Below are 24,178 nucleotides of genomic sequence, written 5' to 3'. Positions count from 1 at the left end.
AATTGACCCCACAAATGTGATGCTCCAGAAACTCAATCTGCTCAAAGGAAGGTCAGTTTTGTAGCTTCTGTAACGAGCTAAAGTGTTTTCAGATGTGTGAACATGATTGCACAAGGGTTTTCTAATCATCAATTAGCCTTCTGAGCCAATGAGCAAACACATTGTACCATTAGAACACTGGAGTGATAGTTGCTGGAAATGGGCCTCTATACACCTATGTAGATATTGCACCAAAAACCAGACATTTGCAGCTAGAATAGTCATTTACCACATTAGCAATGTATAGAGTGTATTTATTTAAAGTTAAGACTAGTTTAAAGTTATCTTCATTGAAAAGTGCAGTGCTTTTCCTTCAAAAATAAGGACATTTCAATGTGACCCCAAACTTTTGAACGGTAGTGTGTATATATATATATATATATATATATATATATATTTTTTTTTTTTTAAATGTATAATACAGTATATATATATATATATATATATATATATATATATATATATATATATATATATATATATATATATATATATATATATATATATATATATATATATACTGTAATATACATTGAAAAAAAATGTATATATATATATATATATATATATATACATACATAGATACACATACACATACTGTCTATGATTTCCTGCAAGTGTATAACAAGCAGCATAAATAATCACATGTTGGAAAGTGTGGTCATTACCCATCTTCCCGCTTTCTTGGTCACATGGCAACAAGTGCTGACAATACATTTTACTGCAGCAATTAGGGATATTGAACAGCACTCAATCAGGACAGCATCAACCTGCGGTTAGTCCATACATTACACTGACACTCACAACAATCATCGCTTTGTCTAAATCAATAGCAGTGCCAGGTGCTAAAGTTGAACCAGAGAAGACTTATGGATTCCCTACAGGACATTTTCGCCTCCTCGTATGAACACTACTTTAGTTCTATGAAATAATGGACTTGCAGGTTTTATCGTTTCGGAGCCAACATTTTGAGGAGATAAATTGGCATAATAATTCGCGTGTCAAAACAAACTTGTCTTTTTTTTTTTGATATAGTCGAAGGACACAAAGACTCCTTTTTGTGAACATTTCCGGAAGAACTCATGCATCTCGACTTCGAGGGAAGTGTGTGAAAAATAAACATTTAAAAGATGCAGCCAATAGGACATTTTCTATTAGTTCATTAAAATGGGCACAATACTAATAGGTTTATATCTGTTTATATCAGTCTATATATTTAATTACTTTAAGAAATTAATGTCCCATATCACATTTAATGTAAACCTTTACTCAAAGGGAAATACACTTTTTTTTTTTTTTATTGTGTCAATCATTTACAATCTTTTTTTATGCATTCTAAATTGTAAATAAACGCTAGCAAAAGTCAGCTAACAAAGGAGCCAATGAGAGTCGCTCTATTCTGCCTTTATTTAAAGCGCTTCAAAAACACATCCAAAAGCCTCTATCATCATTTTATATACACACTGTAAGTATATAAGTAATGTAGTAACAGGCACAGTCATAATAACATGTCATATTTTTATGTATTTTTCTCATTTTAATCATACAGACTGATCTAAACGTTCACCTGTCCCTTCAACAACAACACTACTAATCATGTTAGACTGTATGAGAGACAACGACGACAACTTTAGGACAAACGATGATCCAGAACCTTATATTTTTGAGCCTGAATGTAAGGAGGATGATCTACAAGTTTTACTAGTTGTGTGCTAAACAGATCCGGCAAGCATCATGCCGAACTATAGTGTTAGTGCTTAACAAGATATACAAACAACGAACATAGTAACACAATCACTTACTGTACAATGTCTGCTCTCACTGGGATGCCGACTTGTTTACAAGAAATAATTAATCATAATACAAGTTAAAAACAAATTGAAGGTGCCGCAAACAAGCGTCTTTTCGTGTCTTTCTAGCCAATGTCAAAGTTTAATAACTTCTCGATTTACGGCCACAAACTTCTACTATCCAGGTGAGAGGCATGATTTATAATCGAGAATTAACTTTCACCAACTTAGAGGCGATGCAGCAGCTCACTTGCTCAATATGTCAATATAGCAGCATAAGTTCGTTAGTTAGCTCTGTGATCATGGTGCCGCTAAAATGTGTCTGCTTATAATAACAATATCGTTAATACTTGGTTATTATTCAGGTCAGCCTGTGATGAGGTGGCGACTTGTCCAGGGTGTACCCCGCCTTCCGCCCGATTGTAGCTGAGATAGGCTTCAGCAGCCCCCGTGACTCCAAAGGGAATAAACGGTAGAAAATGGATGGATGGATTCAGGTCAGGAGATATAAATAAAGTATTGTTGGCGGGTTTTTTGGGTGGAATAGTGTACTCCCATTAGCTGTATTGTTAGCAACCTTATACTTACGTCTTTTACGACTCAAAAAGCATAACAAATGTGTTCTTGTCTTACATTACGATTGTAAATGCTTGTGTGTAATATTGAGTGGGAATTAACATTTTAATATAGTGCAGTTCCCCTTCAAGCTCCAAATTTTACTAGATTTACAATTTCATCTGATATGAAAGTTTTTAGTTTTTTGTCACCAGATGGACAAAAACAAAACTAAACCGCATTCATTAGTTTTTTATTTATTTAAGGAATTTACATTGAACTAAAATATACTTTGGAATGGTTTAAGTCAGGGGTTCTTAACGTTTATGATGTCTAGGCTCAACTTTTCCTGGGGCCTGGGACCCACTCAAGTATTAACACTGAACTAGTAATTTTACTCTTGATTTGAATCATATTCAATAATTGTATCTAACCTACTTACAGTTTACAACCTTGTCAAATAATGTAAAAGGTTGTGTTCATCACAAAGATTATTATCATGGCTTAGGTCAGGCTGATTACGAAAATAAATATTAATCAAATATACTGCAAAAGAAGGGAGTCAAAAAGTGATTTAAAAAATATATCATACAAATTTGCAGTATTAAAATTGATTAATTCTAACTAAATTAATAATAATAAATAATATTTTTTATGTATCATAATATGTAGCACTTTGGGATTAGGGTGTCAAATGAAATGGGCATTATGATTAAAAATTGTTATGTTTCTTAAATAAACTGCCAATACAATTAAAGGCCTACTGAAATGAAATGTTTTTATTTAAACGGGGATAGCAGATCCATTCTATGTGTCATACTTGATCATTTCGCGATATTGCCATATTTTTGCTGAAAGAATTTAGTATAGAACAAGGACAATAAAGTTCACAACTTTTGGCATCTGATAAAAAAAAGCCTTGCCCCTACCGGAAGTAGCGTGACGTAGTCAGTTGTTCACCTCCTCATATTTTCCTATTGTTTTCAATGCAGCTAGAGCGATTCGGACCGAGAAAGCGACGATTACCCCATTAATTTGAGCGAGGATGAAAGATTCGTGGATGAGGAACGTTAGAGTGACGGACTGGATTGCAGTGAAAGACGTATCTTTTTTCGCTCTGACCGTATCTTAGGTACAAGCTGGCTCATTGGATTCCACACTCTCTCCTTTTTCTATTGTGGATCATGGATTTGTATTTTAAACCACCTTGGATACTATATCCTCTTGAAAATGACAGTCGAGAACGCGAAATGGACATTCACAGTGACTTTTATCTCCACGACAATACATCTACGAAGCTCTTTAGCTACTGAGCTAACGTGATAGCATCTGGCTCAAATGCAGATAGAAACAAAATAAATAAATCCCTGACTGGAAGGATAGACAGAAGATCAACAATACTATTAAACCATGGACATGTAACTACACGGTTAATAATTCTCAGCCTGGCAAAGCTTAACAATGCTGTTGCTAACGACGCTGAAGCTAACTTAGCAACTGGACCTCACAGAGCTATGATAAAAACATTAGCGGTCCACCTACGCCAGCCAGCCCTCATCTGCTCATCAACACCCGTGCTCACCTGCGTTCCAGCGATCGACGGCGCGACGAAGGACTTCACCCGATCACAGATGCGGTTGGCGGCTAGCATCGGCTAGCGCGTCTGCTATCCAAGTAAGTCCTCTTGTTGTGTTGCTACAGCCAGCCGCTAATACACCGATCCCACCTACAACTTTCTTCTTTGCAATCTCCATTGTTCATTAAACAAATTGCAAAAGATTCACCAACACAGATGTCCAGAATACTGTGGAATTATGAAATGAAAACAGAGCTTTTTGTATTGGCCTCAATGGGGGAGCCATACCTCTGTTCTACTGGCTACGTCACGCGCATACGTCATATCCAAAGGAGTTTTTCAACCGGAAGTTTAGCGGGAAATTTAAAATTGCACTTTATAAGTTAACCCGGCCCTATTGGCATGTGTTGCAATGTAAAGATTTCATCATTGATATATAAACTATCAGACTGCGTGGTCGGTAGTAGTGGGTTTCAGTAGGCCTTTAAAGTGGTAATGAAAATACGCTTTAGTCATAATTTTTGCACTTGAGAAACTTCTTTATGACTTTAGCTCCATACTTCTTCTGTTTGTTTGACGTCGTCCTTACTGCCACAAGTGGTGGAAAAGTGCATTACAACCGAGTACTGCTGCGGCCCATACAAAACTTTTTTTTTGTTTTGACGACGATATTGGCCATATGGTTAAGAACAAGTGGTTTAAGTAACGTAAATAAACAACATACTAACATGAGTCCCTATTAAGAAACAGTATACGCATGTGTTTCAATCTCCTTTTAGACATATTTAACGACCGTATTTTTCGGACTATAAATCGCAGTTTTTTTTTCATAGTTTGGCCGGGGGTGCGACTTATACTCAGGAGCGACTTATGTGTGAAATTGTTAACACATTGCCGTAAAATATCAAATAATATTATTTAGCTCATTCACGTAAGAGACTAGACGTATAAGATTTAATCGGATTTAGCGATTAGGAGTGACAGATTGTTTGGTAAACGTATAGCATGTTCTATATGTTATAGTTATTTGAATGACTCTTACCATAATATGTTACGTTAACATACCAGGCACGTTCTCAGTTGGTTATTTATGCCTCATATAACGTACACTTATTCAGCCTGTTGTACACTATTCTTTATTTATTTTATATTGCCTTTCAAATGTCTATACTTGGTGTTGGGTTTTATCAAATACATTTCCCCAAAAAATGCGACTTATACTCTAGTGCGACTTATATATGTTTTTTTCCTTCTTTATTATGCATTTTCAGCCGGTGCGACTTATAGTCCGAAAAATACGGTATTTAAGAGTGGTTGTTGTGTTTGTGCCTATAAACATTTAATATTAATCCAATTAACAGAATTTATTAAATTAACAGAAGATATGTTTTTGGTATTGGTTTAGTTGAGTATGTATTTTTGTTTGGTGACAAGGTTTTTCAGTAGACCACAAGGGGGCAGTGTTGCATCGCATACTTTGTATGTTGCATGCACATGTAAAACACACAATTAGGAACATTTTCATTTGCAAAAAAATAATCTTAAACAGCACTATAAGAATTATAGAGGGGTCAATACTGCAGTCAAAGTGGAGGAACAACTTCGCATTTGAGTGGAAAGACATTTTTCTTTGACATGGTGACAACTGGTAATATATATGGTATTTATGAGCAAGATACAAAGTGACTACAAATGCAATAACAGTGATTTGCAGAAAAATATGTACACATAAAAATGACAGAACATTGGATTAGACATCTTTTTTATTATGAAAACAATAAAACATCCAAAGTGTGTGTGTGTGTGTGTGTTATGCAGAGGAGTTGAAAGCACACTGAGATTTTTAGGCCACACTTGCTTTTAAAAGAGCACGACGCCACTGAACTGGCAGCGCGTTAAAAACGATGTCGATTAAGAACACGCGTACAATGTAGAAAAAAATCAACAAAAAAGCTTCATTACACCAGGAATGCGAGTGGCGGCATTAGCAGCGAGGAATCCAAACAGCCTTAAAAAAAAAAAAAAACATAACACAAATACTTCACCTTGTGGTTGTTCTGCTTTGAGATGGACCAAAGTAAGGAGAGCCATTGATGGAAAAACACTCAATAAGGCGCAGACAAATCAGAAGCTCGACAGAAGTTTGACGTAATTTGCTGCTTTTTTTACAACGCAGGAGTTAGTTTATCCAAGCCATGCGCCTCTTGGGAACATAAACTCCCTAATACAGACAAAATAATCCTTCTCCAGGGCGGGCTGGATTTTTTTTGAGGGGACAGGGAATAAATATAAATACCGTATTTTCCCAGACTATAAGTCGCTACTTTTTTTCCCCGCGCTTTGAAACCTGCGGCTTATCAAACGGTGTGGGCAATTTATGGATTTTTCTTTGCTAACGGCCATAAGATTTTGTATTCAACAAATAATTTTCATATCACGCCGACAGAGACGCTTAAAAAGGTTTGTTATTGTTTATGCTACGGCGCCATCTTTTGGATGAGTTCGCTCAATGGAGGTGCTTCGGGTTGACGGTGTACTTCCTCTTTTGTGCCGGAAGTATAGCCGTTCCTCGCGTTTCTGCTCGAAAGGATCCTCCATTCATCTAAACCAGTGGTTCTTAACCTGGGTTCGATCGAACCCTAGGGGTTCGGTGAGTCGGCCTCAGGGGTGCGGTGGAGGTCAAGACACACCCGACTCATCGTGTAAATACAAACTTCTCCCTATCGGCGTATTACGGATACGGCAACAGCTGACTGGTTTGCAGGTGTGTAATTTGTTGTGAGTTTATGCACTGTGTTGGTTTTGTTGTTTGAACAAGGTTATGTTCATGCACGGTTCATTTTGTGCACCAGTAAAAAAACATGGTAACACTTTAGTATGGGGAACATATTCACCATTAATTAGTTGCTTATTAACATGCAAATTAATAACATATTGGCTCTTAACTAGTCATTAATAAGTACTTATTAATGCCTTATTCGGCATGGCCTTATTATAACCCTAACCCTCTAACCCTGACCCTAATCCTCTAACCCTAACCAAATAACTCTAAATTAAGTCTTTATTACTTATATGTTCCCCTAGTGTCCAAATAACTCTAAATTAAGTCTCTGTTACTTAGAATATGTTCCCCATACTAAAGTGTTACCAAAAACATATAACTTTGTCTTGAATTTGAAAAAAAAAAAACATTTTATTTTTTACTAAAGAAGGGTTCGGTGAATGTGCATATGAAACTGGTGGGGTTCGGTACCTCCAACAAGGTTAAGAACCACTGATCTAAACCGTCCCGTGTGATGTCTGTGGGAGTGTTTTCATGTATATTTGTACGCGCAAACGTAATGTAATCAAGCTAGCGTCGTTAGCATTAGTGAACATGCTAACACGTTTACAAGTGTCCGTGTTAGTATTATTAACTTACAATGGCATTCTTTTTGTATTGTTTTAGTTTCGTGAACTCACCAACACATCACTGTGGAGTTATTGAGTCCGTTACGCAGCTAGTGGGTCCATGACGATGACTTCTGTTTTGTTGGATCAGCCGTTTTACTGCCGTGTTAGAGACACTGTTTAAGTCTCTTTACAATTTAAGTAAGTAAATAAACATTTCCAAAATATGTTGTCCTGGTATATATCTGCGGCTTATAATCTGGTGCAGCTAATATATGTAAAAAAAATGTTTATTCTCAAATTTGGTGGGTGCGGCTTAAATACTGGTGCGCTCTATAGCCCAGTAAATATGGTATATGTAAAAAAAAAATCAGTCTCACTTGTGGTTTATTTACTAGACGGCATTAACCTAAATGTAAGACGGCATTTTGGAAAAAAATACAAATTAAAATTTTTTGGAGCGAATCTCTGTCTCGCCAGGTCACGTGTGTGAGTGACAGGCAGACAAGCTTTGAGTTGCTTATGGAAAAATCGTTAGGCTGTTTTGCATCTCTTGCGACCCCGCATATACAGTAGAACTTGTCTTTTCCAGAATACCTTCTTATATTCAGGTTAATAGGGTACACAGTATATTTTATATAAAAATAAGTTTTATATATCATGAAATGATGGACAACAAACTAACAAGAAACTCCGAATTTCCTTGGGGGAAAAAATGTATACTGAAAAAATTAACTGCTAGGAGTACTTACACAGGAAATTTTAAAAAATACATACAGTACAGGCCTAAAGTTTGGACAAACCTTCTCCTCATTCGATGCGTTTTCTTTATTTTCATGACTATTTACATTGTAGATTGTCACTGAAGGCATCAAAACTATGACACCTGTGAAGTGAAAACCCTTTTTAGGTGACTACCTCTTGAAGCTCATGGAGAGAATGCCAAGAGTGTGCAAAACCGTAATCAGAGCTAAGGGTGGCTATTTTGAAGAAACTAAAATATAAAAACATGTTTTCAGTTATTTCACCTTTTTTTTGTGTTAAGTACATAACTCCAAATGTGTTCATTCATAGTTGTGATGCCTTCAGTGACAATCTACAATGTAAATAGTCATGAAAATAAAGAAAACGCATTGAATGAGGAGAAGGTGTGTCCGAACTTTTGGCCTGTACTGTATATATTTATTTTCTGTCTCACTTGTAGTTATTGAATGATATCGTATTAACTTAAGTACAAGACCACCCTGAATATAAGAGTTTTTTGGGTTGGAACGCCTAAAACAAAAATCATGATTTCAGCAACTTTTTGGGGCTTTTTTTGGGCCTCTTTTGAGCGTGTCCGTGTCTCTCCAGGCCACGGGCGTGTGTGAGCGACAGGAAGAAAAGCTCTCACTCGCTATGGAAGATGTCATTTGGTGCCACTTATGTTAGTTTGCATATAAAAATGTCCACGGGCATATTGGAAAACCTGTCTTTTCTTTACATTCAGGTCAATACAGTAGAAGTATTTTATCAATAAATAAATGTTTTATATGCACTGAAATAATAGACAACAGCATAGCTTAAAGCGGGGTTGCCAAATCTGTGTTGCGACGAGCCTCTTGAAATTTAGAAAATGAAAAAAATATAATACCGTTGAGGGGTCTTACTAAAGAAATCAAATATATATATACATGTTTTCACTGTCATTTGTGGTTATTGAACTATATATTATTAAACCAAATATAAAGGTGATCCTGAACATAAAACAACGCCATGTTTTGGGGGGAAAAAAAGATCAAATGAATTGCTCAGTTGTTGGAATTACTGTCAATTTACAGTAATGCACTGTAAAAATAAATATTTGTAGATTTTTAATAAACGGCAGCTCAGTCGCCAGAACTTTACCCTACAAATACAGTAAAAGTATTGTTACTACAGTACGTTAAATTTAAGGGGGGAATTTTACTGTAAAAAAATAACAGTGATAAGGTTTTCCCTTTACAGTAATGGAAAATGGAGAAAAAACATTCTAGATTTTACGGTTAACATCTGGTTAACAGCTGCAAGAATTTTCCTGTAAAAAATAAGTTTTTCCGTTTACAGTAATACACTGAAAAAACGAGAACGGTAGATTTCATGGTAAAAAAAAAAAAAAAAAAGAAATACAAATGAAAGATAAAAACAATCATGTTTTCAGGAACTTTTTTTTTTGCACTGGCGTGTGTGAGTGACAGGAAGAAAGGCTCTCACTGGCGCATGTATGAATCTGAACACACTGAATATACGCAGAGCGATATTTTTTCATATATTTAGGTTAACACAGTACTTATCTTGTATATATTAGGAAATCATGGACGAAAGCATAACTTAAAGCACAGTTTTTGTGGGTAAAAACGCAGCGTGGGCATCGAACGCTGTATTTTTAGTGTGGTTCTCGGGGATGTTGGAGAAACCCTGACAAAGTGAGACGTCCCCCAACAATTCACAGGACACTATGGACATTATGATAGCTGTGTAGGAAATGTTTCCCGGATTAAAAGCGTGTGATCGCTGCCACGTGCATAAAGCGTCAAACAAACGGCGATAAAAAACGGTCCAGCTTGTCAGCGTGACAAGAACGTTATTGACAGACTTTCATCAAGTGGTCCCAAGTCGACAGTTTCCTCCTCCCGTCACACAATGCAATTACACAAATGTTACAATGTCTTTTAAAAAAAATAAAAACACAACAAAAAAAAATCGGAGTCCGCATTTTCGGCACAGCGATGAGCAACTGGCGGACCCTCATGCCACCCATTCCGAGCCCACTGTTGGTTTTGGCAGTGGTTGTTTTAACACTTGTGCTTCATGGCAAGCTGTAGAAAAACACAGTAGGGGTCGGGTTTGTAGAATATACACAAAGTTAATGAGAAAGATTTTTTTTTTTTAACTCAAAGTATCAGGCATTTCCAAGGGGGCAAGCTTTTAATTTTTAAATTGATTTAAATTAATATAAAAACAATTTAATTTTTAAATTAACTTTAATTAATTTTTAATAATATGCTTGAAATATAAAATGTTACTTGAGAAATATACCTTACAAAAACAATTTTTAAAAAAACTATCAAAATATAAAATAATTGAATACTAAAATTGATAAAATACATGAAATTTGTTGAATTTAAATGTATTAAAATAAAATGACAAAATTAATAAAATGTTTTCCTTAAATTACACTTATTTTAAATATATATTGAATTATACGGTGTACTATAATAATGTTAAATTATGCTTCGACAAAATGTATATATAATTAAAATACATTAATTAATTAAATGAAAAACAAGGGGTGCTAACAAAATCAGTCTACATACAAATCACGATTTTTATTTATTCCAATTCTAAATCGATTCATACATTTTCAGAATTGATTAAAACTTCTATTTTTGTTTTTTAATCGCTGCATGTGTATGTCATATGTTAGCAAACAAGAGGAACTTTCGTAGGCTGCAACTGTTATTGTCTTGGTTTTATTGTAATTATTATACAAAATATTGCGTGAATCTGTTGGAATCGTCGTCAAAAGTATCAGAATCGAGTCGTAAGTTTAAAATTGTGATCCCTATTAAAAAAACAAAAAAAAAGGGTACTAAGATAAGAACTTCAAAAACCAGCAACTATAAAGAGAATTATGCAACAATTCTGATTAGAATAGATAACATTTGTCAATGTTATACCTGACACAACTTTTGATATTTAAAAAAAACTAACTAAAAAAAATAAAAATATAATATTCATTATGATTTACCATATATGAGTTACTGTGTAGAAATATGGGAAAACAACTACAAATGTGTGCTTCATTCACTGTGTTACAAAAAATATATACATAATGTTGGATATAGAGAACATACAAACACTTTATTTATTAAATCACAATTATTGAAATTCAACGATTTGGTGCATTTGCAAACAGCTAAAATTATGAATACAGCAAACTATAACCTGCTACCCAAGAATGTACAACAATTCTTCTCAACAAAAGAGGAGAAATATAACCTTAGAGGAAAATCTAATTTAAAACATTTGTATGCTTGTACAACACTTAAAACCTTTAGCATATCAGTATGTGGAATTAAATTATGGAATGGATTAAGCAAAGAAATCAAACAAAGCAGCAATATGATTCAGTTTAAGAGACTGTTCGAACTACAAGTCCTCACAAAGTACAGAGAACAATAATTATGATGAACATTTTGAACCCTTTTTTTTTTATTGAGACAAAGTTTATTTTTGTATTTAATATTTTTTTGCTTACTATGGTATATTATTTATTTGTTTATTGTTCTGTTACAGAGAACAAGGGAATTGGATAAAATTGGTATGATATCAAAAGGAGTAGGATTAAATAAGCTCTGCTTCTTCCTAGTCCTTTTCGGGCGTGCTGTAATGAAAAACAACTGGAATTGTGTGATGCATTACATTGTATCGTATGCATGTTCCAAATAAACTGAAACTCAACTGAACTGAAAAAAGTTACATATTTATTATATTGCGGTTATATATAGTACTGTATTGCTGCATTTAGTATAGTTTAGTTTAGTTTATTAAGGATCCCCATTAGTCTACATCACACAATCACAAAACAAAAGATTACAATGCAGTACAACATGATCAATAATAAAATGTTGTAATACAAAAATAGCAACAACAAAAAACAAATTAAAAACTATAACTTCGAGTTTACATAATAATGTTCATACCAAAGATAATAAGAGCAATGTAAAAAAAAATAATGTATATATATATATAATATATATAAAATATATATATATATTTTTTTTTTTTTTTTTTTTTTTTACACTATTAGACAGATAGTATTGAGTACATTTGGTTTGAGAGCCCTTTTTCTTAACATGCTTGAAAAACAACATTTTTAAAAGATGGTTGCAAATGTAAAACTTCCAAGATCATGAGGACATGCAGGCGACAAATCCGTGCGGCGGATACCGTGGTTGTTATTCGACAGATGCTGCAAGGCGGCGAGCAGTGGCGCCTCAAGTTTTAGTTGTTTTTTTCATTCAGTAGATGACAGGAAACTCTATTGGTCTCATTAACCAGCATTAAAAGGCCTGGCCGGAGGCGCGTTTGAGGGATGACCGCAATGTTTAGCTGCAGGGGCGAGGGGGGAGTAGTGATGGTGGAACACACACATGCAGGTGCACACAAGAATGTTGGGTATGGCAGTGGAATACTGAGCGTGGGCAAGCGAGGGCAGTAGAGCGACGCACAAAAGCGAACCATTCTGATTGGAACGTCATGCATGGAATTCCACAAGTGGAAAGAGCAAAGGTGACACCCCAATGACTGCAGGTGTCCCATACCATACGCTAGTTCGTTTCAGTGTCAGTGTCAAATAATTGGTGTACTTAAAAGTGGCAGCAATGTTGTGCAGCATGACCAAACTAAACATGTGTTTAAAATCCATCACGCCGCATCAAGCTCTTGAAATGTCTTTCAATTAGACCACCCCTCCTTAATTACATTGCATAGCACACACTGTGCCTAAAGATCATTTTTGATAGGATTTAAATTAAAAGTCACTGGCACCCCACCTAATATTTAAGTGAAAACATGGCTGCTGAGGCGGTGCGAGTGTGATGGAGTACACCATTAGACAGACACCTGCAGTGTAAGGATCATAATGAGGGAAAAAATTATGTTAATAGCTCAATTCATCAGCATGCAACTCATTATTTTCAAGATGTGGTACAAATGGAAGACAAGGCACGATGAATGTAGTAAATGGGGGTACACAAGAATATCACTTTATCAAATTAAAGTTAAAAAAAGTTAAAGTACCAATGATTGTCACACACACCAACTTGGTGTGGCGAAATTATTCTCTGCATTTGACCCATCACCCTTGTTCACCCCCTGGGAGGTGAGGGGAGCAGTGAGCAGCAGCGGTGGCCGCGCCCGGGAATCATTTTTGGTGATTTAAGCCCCAATTCCAACCCTTGATGCTGAGTGCCAAACAGGGAGGTAATGGGTCCCATTTTTATAGTCTTTGGTATGTATACTGTACATCTATTCATAAATTATATTACTTTAAAGGCCTACTGAAATTAATTTTTTGTTATTTAAACGGGGATAGCAAATCCATTATATGTGTCATACTTGATCATTTTGCGATATTGCCATATTTTAGCTGAAAGGATTTAGTAGAGAACATCGACAATAAAGTTCGCAACTTTTGGTATCTGATTAAAAAAAGCCTTGCCCCTACCGGAAGTAGCGTGACGTAGTCAATTGAAAGGCTCCTCACATTTTCCTAAGGTTTTCAACGCAGCTAGAGCGATTCGGACCGAGAAAGCGACGATTACCCCATTAATTTGAGCGAGGATGAAAGATTTGTGGATGAGGAACGTTCGAGTGAAGTACTAGAATGCAGTGCAAGACATATCTTTTTTCGCTCTGACCGTAACTTAGGTACAAGCTGGCTCATTGGATTCCACACTCTCTCCTTTTTCTATTGTGGATCACGGATTTGTATTTTAAACCACCTCGAATATTATATCCTCTTGAAAATGAGAGTCGAGAACGCAAAATGGACATTCACAGTGACTTTTATCTCCACGACAATACATCGGCGAAACACTTTAGCTACGGAGCTAACGTGATAGCATCGGGCTTAACTGCATATAGAAACAAAATAAATAAGCCCCTGACTGGAAGGATAGACAGAAAATCAACAATACTATTAAACCATGGACCTGTAAATACACGGTTAATGCTTTCCAGCCTGGCGAAGCTTAACAATGCTGTTGCTAACGACGCCATTGAAGCTAACTTAGCAACGGGACCTCACAGAGCTACGCTAAAAACATTAGCTATCCACCTACGCCAGCCAGCCCTCATCTGCTCATCAACACCCGTGCTCACATGCGTTCCAGCGATCGACGGTGCGACGAAGGACTTCACCCGATCACCGATGCGGTCGGCGGCTAGCGTGGGATAGCGCGTCTGCTATCCACCTCAAAGTCCTCCTGGTTGTGTTGCTGCAGCCAGCCGCTAATACACCGATCCCACCTACAACTTTCTTCTTTGCAGTCTTCATTGTTCATTAAACAAATTGCAAAAGATTCACCAACACAGATGTCCAGAATACTGTGGAATTTTGAGATGAAAACACAGCTTTTTGTATTGGATTCAATGGCGTCCGAATACTTCCGTTTCAACGATTGACGTCACGCGCATACGTCATCATACATAGACGTTTTGAACCGGAAGTTTAGCGGAAATTTAAAATTGCACTTTATAAGTTAACCCGGCCATATTGGCATGTGTTGCAATGTTAAGATTTCATCATTAATATATAAACTATCAGACTGCGTGGTCGGTAGTAGTGGATTTCAGTAGGCCTTTAATTTATCTTCACGTAAAAAAAAAAACACTCATTTTTAAAGTGCTGCTACTTTTATTTAATTTCCACTTCCTTTGTTTTCACTTTATCAAAGTACGCATGCAAGTGACGTCGAGGTCACATCGGGGGCACATTGGAGCCTGTGTGCGTTTACACTTGAGTCTGATAAAAAAAACACTTTATTTGCAGTGTAAACAGTCTGCCGGAAAAAAATCTGATTTAAAAAAATGTGGGCCACTTTAGCCCGCAGTGTAAACATAAAAGTTAAGGATGTTTATTGGTTTTGGATTGAGAATATTATTATTATTATTCATTTTGCACGAGCATTTTAGAATATTATTTGAAAGACTGCCAACAAGGTGTTCTGATGGGTACAGTTTGATGCAGAAACTGAATATTCCAATGAATTACTTTGGGATTGTTTTAAGATATGAAGAAATAGGAGGTTGACAATCATTCCCGACCTTAGAGCTTCCACTGTAGTTGCAACTGAATTGATTATATTTTGACTTGACCCACAATTCCAACAGCAGACGAGCAGATAAAGCCACGGCGCTGCAATGCATCACAAGCAGGACGACCGCCTCACCTTGTGTGCTGTGACAGAAAACTGTTCGGCGCTGTTCATCATGTCGGCAGTCCTCTCCTCGGCCCGGCCCAATCGCTCACCTCGCTCGTTCAGAGCCTGACTCGCCTTCTGTACGGCGCTCGTCACGCTGTCGGCGGCTGAGTGCAGTATACTGTTACCTGCAAAAAAAGCAAAGGAAGGAGGAAAGTAGAAGACAAGTGAAGAGAGACAGAAAAGGATAATAAATAGGTGATTGGTATGGAATTTATGAAAAAAATGACCCAAGTTGATTTTCTTTTAGGAAATATGTGGCACAGCATGCATTGTCACATCTTATAGAATTTGTTATAGTAATAATAATACATTCAATTTACAAGCACCTTTCAAAAAAATCCAAGGACACTTTACAATATACAGATAAAATGATAAAACAAGGAAGGATAAAATCTAGAGATGTCCGATAATATCGGCCTGCCGATATTATTGGCAGATAAATGCTTTAAAATGTAATATCGGAAATGATCGGTATCGGTTTCAACCTCCCGATTTTCCCGGGAGACTTTTAGCGTCCTCTACAACCTGTCGTCACATCCGCTTTCCCTCCATACAAACAGCGTGCCGGCCAAGTCTCATAATATATGCGGCTTTTACACACACATTTGTTGAATGCAATGCATACTTGATCAACAGTCATACAGGTCACATAAACAACTTTAACACTGTTACAAATATGCACCACACTGTGAACCCACACCAAACAAGAATGACAAACACATTTCGGGAGAACATCCGCACCGTAATAAATGTAACACAACATAAACACAAGAGAACAAATACCCAGAACCCCTTGCAGCACTAACTCTTCCGGGACGCTACAATATACACCCCCCGCTACCACCCAAACCCCCCCCCCCCCCCCAAACCCCGGGGGAGAGCATGTCCCAAATTCCAATCTGCTGTTTTGAGGCATGTTAAAAAAAAAAGAAAAATGCACTTTGTGACTTCAATAATAAATATGGCAGTGCCATGTTGGCACTTTTTTCCATAACTGGAGTTGAAGTTGTTCTCTTAGTTTGGAAAACCTTGTTTTTGATTGACTGATTGAAACTTGTATTAGTAGATTGCACAGTACAGTACATATTCCGTACAATTGACCACTAAATGGTAACACCCGAATAAGTTTTTCAACTTGTTTAAGTCGGGGTCCACGTTAATCAATTCATGGTAAAGTTACATTGTTTAATGCATCCAGCGGGGCATCACAACAAAATTAGGCATAATAATGTGTTAATTCCACGACTGTATATATCGGTATCGGTTGATATCAGAATCGGTAATTAGAGTTGGACAATATCGGATATCGGCAAAAAAGCCATTATCGGACACCTCTAATAAAATCCACTAATAAAGGGCAATTATTTTGACCCAGGGGGGCCAAACTTAGAGAAAAAATGTGTCTGGGGGCCGGTATATCCATTTTTAGGAACACTAATACAAAACCTCACAATAATGTCCGAATGAATGCTAAAAACGTTGTGACAGACCGCCTTAAAAACGGAATTGAATTTTTAATTTTTTTTTACTGAATGACACCCAGAATGTACATGAAAATAAAGAATGTGGGATTTACAATATTAACTATGATTGATAAAACACTGAATATTGATAACACATGAACGTCACACCCCTTCTCGATCGACATATTTTACAATCAAGCGAAACGCAACAAAAATGCAACAAACACAGCAAAATATTAACGCGAAGGGTAAAAAAATAAAACCACCTACAATCTGATATATCACTAAGCTTTAGAACTTTGTTGTAAAAATCTCCTTCCGCGTGTGTCCCTGACACCCACATTTCAGGCTGGCCGCTCTGGAAACACTCTGTGGAAACGCTCCCCACCCACACTGCTTGGTGCCTCGTCTGAGCTGCTGTTACGTAGATTACCATAGTAACTAGTATATCACGCAAAAACGCAGATTCCAACCATTGAAATATATTGTATAGTTCAAGACTTACGGTCATCTGAAAACATCATAATGGAAGCTTTTAACTTTAACTTAATTTGCCCAGGTCTGGTATAGAGGCAGTTAAAGTAAGTAAGCAATTTTAAACAGGTTGGTTTTTGGTATTGATTTAAATGTATGAAGGGAGTCAACATTGCAGACGTCAGATGGTAGAGAGTTCCAGAGTTTGGGAGCAGAGTGACTAAAAGCTCTGCTTTTGATGTTGATGAGGAAGGTTGTTGGCACAGCAAGATGTATGGAAGAGGAGGATCTGAGGGATGTGGAGGTGGTCAGACAAAAAAGGATGGGTGTAGTTGTGGATGGCCTTAAAGGCATATAGAAGGATTTTGTAGTTAATTCTGACCGGGAGCCAGTGAAGTTTTTGTAGGATGGGTGTGATGTGATGGAATGAGAGGGTTTTGGTTATGATCCGGGGAGCAGAGTTATGGAGCAGTTGGAGCTTGTGGGAGAGGCCAAGGAGACGGGAGTTACAGTCGTCAATGCAGGAAGTGACCAGACTGTTAACAAGGATGGAGGCAGCATGGACACTAAATAGAGGGGCGGAGCTGATTAATATTACGGAGGTGGACCTAAGCAGAGCGAGTGGAGTGAAGTTATTGATATGACACTGGAATGACATTGAGCTACACTATATTGCCAAATGTATTTGGCCACCTGCCTTGACTCACATATGAACTTAAAGTGCCATCCCATTCCTTACCCATAGGGTTCAATATGATGTCGGTCCACCTTTTGCAGCTATTACAGCTTCAACTCTTCTGGGAAGGCTGTCCACAAGGTTGCGGAGTGTGTTCATAGGAATTTTCGAACTAAGGGGCCAAGCCCAACTCCTGAAAAACAACCCCACACCATAATTCCTCCTCCACCAAATGTCACACTGGGCACAATGCAGTCCGAAATGTACCGTTCGCCTGGCAACCCCCAAACCCAGACTCGTCCATCAGATTGCCAGATGGAAAAGCGTGATTCATCACTCCAGAGAAGGCGTCTCCACTGCTCTAGAGTCCAGTGGCAACGTGCTTCACACCACTGCATCCGACGCTTTGCATTGGACTTGGTGATGTATGGCTTAGATGCAGCTGCTCGGCAATGGAAACCCATTCCATGAAGCTCTCTGCGTACTGTACGTGGGCTCATTGGAAGGTCACATGAAGTTTGTAGCAACTGACAGTGCAGAAAGTCGGCGACCTCTTTGCACTATGCGCTTCAGCATCCGCTGACCCCTCTCTGTCAGTTTACGTGGCCTACCACTTGGTGGCTGAGTTGCTGTTGTTCCCAAACTCTTCCATTTTCTTATAATAAAGCCGACAGTTGACTTTGGAATATTTAGGAGCGAGGAAATTTCACGACTGGATTTTTTTTGCACAGTTAGCGTCCTATGACAGTTCCACGCTGGAAATCATTGATCTCCTGAGAGCAGCCCATTATTTCACAAATATTTGTAGAAACAGTCTCCATGCCTAAGTGTTTGATTTTATACACCTGTGGCCGGGCCAAGTGACTAGGACACCTGATTCTGATCATTTGGATGGGTGGCCAAATACTTTTGACAATATGGTGTATCTAAGATGACACCCACATTCCTAACCTGAGGGGAGCGGATCACTGGGGAGTTGTCTATAGTTAGGGTGAACCTGTTGACTTTGGAAAGGGTGGATTTTGTACCAGTAAGAAGTATTTCCGTTTTATCACTGTTTAATTTGAGGAAGTTTGAGGTGAACCCGGATTTTATTTTAAACATGTAGGAGGTGAAGGAGGAGGGTGGAAGTGTGGCATTAGGTTTGGTGGAGAGGTAGAGGTGGTTGTCATCAGCGTAGCACTGAAAGTGAATGTTACATTTATGGAAGATATGGCCAAGGGGAAGAAGGGAAGTGATGAAGGGAAGGGGGCCCAAGACAGATCATTGTGGAACACCTAATTTTACTGCAGAACAATCAAATTTGAAAAATTGGACCTATATATACTGATACTACTAATTTGAATTGTGCCAGCTCAATGTATATTAGTTTACTAAGAGGTATCATTCCTACATGAACATAGTTTTCTCAAAAAATGTATGTTTTTCTCTCAGTTCTAATCAATACAAGCGTTTGAACAGCTATTGTGTATGATTTTTCACCAGACCTCCAAATATCTCACAAGATCAGCTCAGTAAACATTCCTTCCACAATACACTGTTAACTCGGGATACGAGTGGTTCTGCTTAAGAACATTTTTTTTCCCTAAAGCCATAACCACGGTGAACTCTCATAGGCACTGATTTTATAGTTTAGCACTTCTCTGTGTGCAGTTTTTACTTTCCACCTACAGTCTGAATGCTTCTGAATACATGTACAGTATATAGTATAATATTAAATTTTTAAACAACACATTCAGAACATTCGTTCTCAGGACTGGACTGTGCACCTCACCTCCTTTTGCACTATTTATTTTCTTTCCTTCCTATGTTTTGCATATTTATAGACTGTCACACTGACACTGGAGTTGCTTTTAATCTCATTGTACCTGTGTATAGTGACATTAAAAGGCATTATATTGTATTCTATTCTAACAGCGTGACTCGGACCCACAATTCTGGAGCTGTGTTTTCCTTGAGACGTCATCTGTCATTTTACGACGATGCTTCTGTGAATAGCAAGCCTGTTTATGGAAATATTCCCAGCCACCGCAACACATGACCGGCAGGAAAGAGACAGGGAAGAGGACAGCTGGTATACCTTCAAAGGATGTTAACTTGATTAAGTAATTTCAGAGGAGGCACACTTCTTGTCTGGACAATTCCTCTTAGATTTCCGCACCAGACCTTTTCAACTTGAGCCAGATTTCTTTTAATCCTCCTCCTCCTCATTCTTCAGGGGAGTCCAGGAAGTAATACTCCCATCACCATTATCATCTCAGTGCAACTCCCACCCTCCAGAAGTGAGTACTCGGAGAACATCTCTCAATATTTGTCTTCGCGCGACCTGCATTTTTTTTCCCCAAGGCTCTTCATCTGCCATTCGTTTCTAGGTAAACTGCAGCGCGGGCTCCCCTACCACGGGGAATATAATTACAGAAAAGCAGGGTATGGACGCACCGTGGAGAGCAAGGGAAGGAGCTGAATGGAACGCGTGGGAGTAGATTATGTTGCATTGTTTCAATATTGGTCGAAGTTGAGAAGCCTTTATTGTTGGGAGATATTACACTTTGTTCCAAGTGATTTAGACAGGTCACTGATGGGGTTACATTGCATCATAACCGCAGAGGCTTGTGCATTCACGATGCGCCTTGAGACCCGAGTACTGTGTAAATAAACTGGAATGTTCCAGCAAGTTGTTCCATTTGGAATTTGTCTTCAAAGTCGCACAAACCTGCATGACAGCCCATCGTGTCACACCACATTGGCGTTGACCAAATTAACTCCACAAGTGTGCTTTTTTGTAGGTTATAAGGTGATGCTACCAAACCCCAATATGGCACGATTGCTGACCATAGAAGCAAAGAAAGTGTTACAGGTATTTTTTGTTATATATGTTATCAAACGTTCTTGTAATCAGACCATATTTTCAATACATTAGATGGAATTTTTACCTGACATGTTTCTGCAGTGTTCTTCAGAAGGGTCACCTGACCAGATGACAGTCGAAACATGTCAGGTAATAATTCCATCTAATATACCGAAAATATGGTCTGATTACAAGTATATTTGAAAAAGTATATAACAAAAAATACGTACATATAATGAACATTTTTGAGCAAGTTACAGGTATTTGTCGTGGCTGCACTGTACAATATGACTACTGCCACAATACTAATGAATTAGTCAGTTGCGATTAGTTTTAATGCAAAGAGACTCACCTCTGAAGTATAAGCATTTATCTTCCTCTACTGCGTCCCTAACGCATCAGATTTTCAATTTGTTTAATCATTGTGTTATTATGGTAGATAACGTCCTTATACACCCAAGAGCAATATCTCGGATAAACACAAAAGGTTGGTATTTTCTTGTATTTAATTCATTATGTCAACATGGTAGGCTATAGGCTGCTAAAAGCTTGCATCAACAGCTCAGCACACAGTAGCACACAAGCTAGACATACATAATACTTGTTCTTAATTAACAATATGAAATCTAATTAATAATAAAAACAAGTACCAAAAAATTATACCATATTTTCCAGACTCAAGCATGCACCGGTATTTAAGCCGCACACACAAAAGTTTAGAAGAAATAAATACACTATATTGCCAAAAGTATTTGGCCACCTGTCTTGACTCACATATGAACCTGAAGTGCCATCCCATTCCTAACCCATAGGGTTCAATATGATGTCGATCCACCTTTTGCAGCTATTACAGCTTCAACTCTTCTGGGAAGGCTGTCCACAAGGTTGCGGAGTCTGTTTATAGGAATTTTCGACTATTCTTTCAAAAGCGCATTGGTGAGGTCACACATTGACATTGGTCGAGAAGGCCCTGGCTCTCAGTCTCCGTTCTAATTCATCCCAAAGGTGTTCTATCGGGTTCAGGTCAGGACTCTGACTCCACACCAGACTCTGTCATCCATGTCTTTATGGACCTTGCTTTGTGCATTGGTGCACAGTCATGTTGGAAGAGGAAGGGGCCCGCTCCAAACTGTTCCCACAAGGTTGGGAGCATGGAATTATCCAAAATATTTTGGAGCATTCAAAGTTCCTTTCACAGGAACTAAGGGGCCAAGCCAAACTCCTGAAAAACAACCTCACACCATAATTCCTCCTCCACCAAATTTTAACACTCGACACAATGCAGTCCAAAATGTACTGTTGTCCTGGCAACCTCCAAACACAGACTCGTCCATCAGATTGCCAGATGGAAAAGCGTGATTCATCACTCCAGAGAACACTGTGCTTTATTAATTGGCGATTGTCTATGGCCGTGAATCAAGTCAGAACACTGGATGCTACTACAGAAAAAAATCAAAATAAATTCTCAGATTAATTAGAATTGTGAGCCAAGTCTCATTCACTAGATACTAACAGTCCATGTAGACTTTTCAACTATTTAAGATTATCATTGTCAAATGCTTACAATTGTGTCTATAAACACAATTGTAGGCTGGTGTGCTGTGGGAGATTATGTAATTTCACCTAATTTTGTTAAAAATATTTTTTGCAAACCAGTAATTATAATCCGCAAATAATGTGCCGTTGTTGAGTGTCTGTACTGTCTAGAGCAGAGTAACCGTGTAATACTCTTCCATATCAGTAGGTGGCAGAAGGTAGTTAATTGCTTTGTAGATGTCGGGAACATGGTTTGTCGTGATCACAATATGCGGGAGGCAGCGTGCAGGTAAAAAGGTATTTAACGCTTAAACCAAAAATAAACAAAAGGCGAGTGCGTGTAAGAAAAGGCATTGAAGCTTAGGTATGGCTATGCAAAACAAAACTAAAACTGAACTTGCTGCAAAGTAAACAAAAACAGAATGCTGGACGACAGCAAAGACTTACAGCGCGTGGAGCAGACGGCGTCCACAAAGTACATCCGTACATGACATGACAATCAACAATGTCCCCACAAAGAAGGAAAGCATCCGCAAAACTTAAATAGTTTTGATTGCCAAAACAAAGCAGGTGCGGGGAATAGCGTTCAAGGAAGACATGAAACTGCTACAGGAAAATACCAACAAAAACAGAAAAAGCCACTGAAATAGGAGCGCAAGACAAGAACTAAAACACGACACAGGAAAACGTCAAAAACCTCAAAATAAGTCACAACGTGATGTGACAGGTGGTGACAGTACACCTACTTTGAGACAAGAGTTATAGTGAAGCATGGTTGGTTATGGTTTGAAGTCATATCCAACAATTGCGAAAATGACTTTTTATTGTCAGTATCGGCTACTGAGTTTCATTTTTCAATGATTTCTGCTGGCTGTGTGCCTCTGGATTTTTTCAATGAATAAAATGTGCCTTGGCTCAGAAAAGGTTGAAAAACACTGTGTTAAATGATTGTGACTACTACGTGTTATCGCCCCCCAAAAAACTATCAACACTCAACTAAAAGACAGCACAAGTCAGTTCCACATGGATGAAGAATAAATAGTTACAGGTTAATCATAAGTACCATTGTTCTCAGTTTGAACAATTTCACTTGAAGAGGCCATTTCAACATTCCACACTACAAAACGAGAGTATGTATGATTCGTGCTCTTATCGTATCGGATCAATAATGACAATTACCGGTATCGTATCAGTTCAGACAGCAACAGATTGAGTCAACCTGAGGTGTGTTGCAGGCTCCAGTGCTGTGTTACCGGGTAGAATACCCACATGTGCACTCCATAAACATGTGTCTGACTCGCTTGACAAATTGCTGACAGCCCGCATTTACATTTCAGATGGATCATACACGGTTAACTTGAAGAGTGCACGCATCTCGCTACATGAGACGCTGCGGTGCCTTCTCACTCTGCACAATGTTATCGCTGCCGTGCAAGGATAACGCTGCAGGGTATGAAACGTGCATGCGTGGGCGTAAGGGAAGTGAGAGGACAGATTTGACAATCAGCGCACTCAAATATTAGCCAGTTCCATCAAAAGGATCCCCGTTAATAACGCACATTGTCAAAGGACCTCCGGTGACGGATGTTCACGCGAGAAAATAATTAGAAAACCCATCAAGGAGGCATAAAATAGATTAAAAATGTGCTGCCACTATATTAGAGGACAAAAAGTACCTCACAAAAGTCAGTACATGCCTCACATTTCAGTAATGTTTTATTTAAAATATATCTTCAAGGGATAATGCTATAGATGTCATGATCCCACATTGACAGTTTCAACTTTTTTTGACGGGTTTTCCTGTGCTCTGTATACTTTTCTG

General features: G+C 37.9%; 1 protein-coding gene across 2 annotated transcripts in view; it reads right to left on the bottom strand.

The window, feature by feature from the left end:
- Positions 1–8,190: 8,190 nt before the first annotated feature.
- stxbp6 (syntaxin binding protein 6 (amisyn)) overlaps positions 8,191–24,178 on the bottom strand; it is a 103,142-nt gene continuing 87,154 nt past the window's right edge. Inside the window, exons 5-6 of one of the 2 annotated variants that reach the window (XM_062041411.1) lie at positions 15,327–15,484; positions 8,191–10,187 (exon numbers count right to left, since the gene is read on the bottom strand). In XM_062041411.1, the coding sequence (XP_061897395.1) occupies positions 10,164–10,187; positions 15,327–15,484 (182 nt within the window). In that variant the 3' untranslated portion in view covers positions 8,191–10,163. Of the gene's footprint in view, positions 10,188–12,305; positions 12,997–15,326; positions 15,485–24,178 lie in introns of those variants that run through there. The other variant, XM_062041412.1, reaches the window with a different exon arrangement.

The sequence above is a fragment of the Entelurus aequoreus genome, linkage group LG03, assembly GCF_033978785.1.
Source record: "Entelurus aequoreus isolate RoL-2023_Sb linkage group LG03, RoL_Eaeq_v1.1, whole genome shotgun sequence".
In the NCBI taxonomy this organism is placed as follows: Eukaryota; Metazoa; Chordata; class Actinopteri; order Syngnathiformes; family Syngnathidae; genus Entelurus; species Entelurus aequoreus.
Note: the sequence above shows the minus strand (reverse complement) of the source record. Positions and strands in the feature narration are given on the sequence as shown.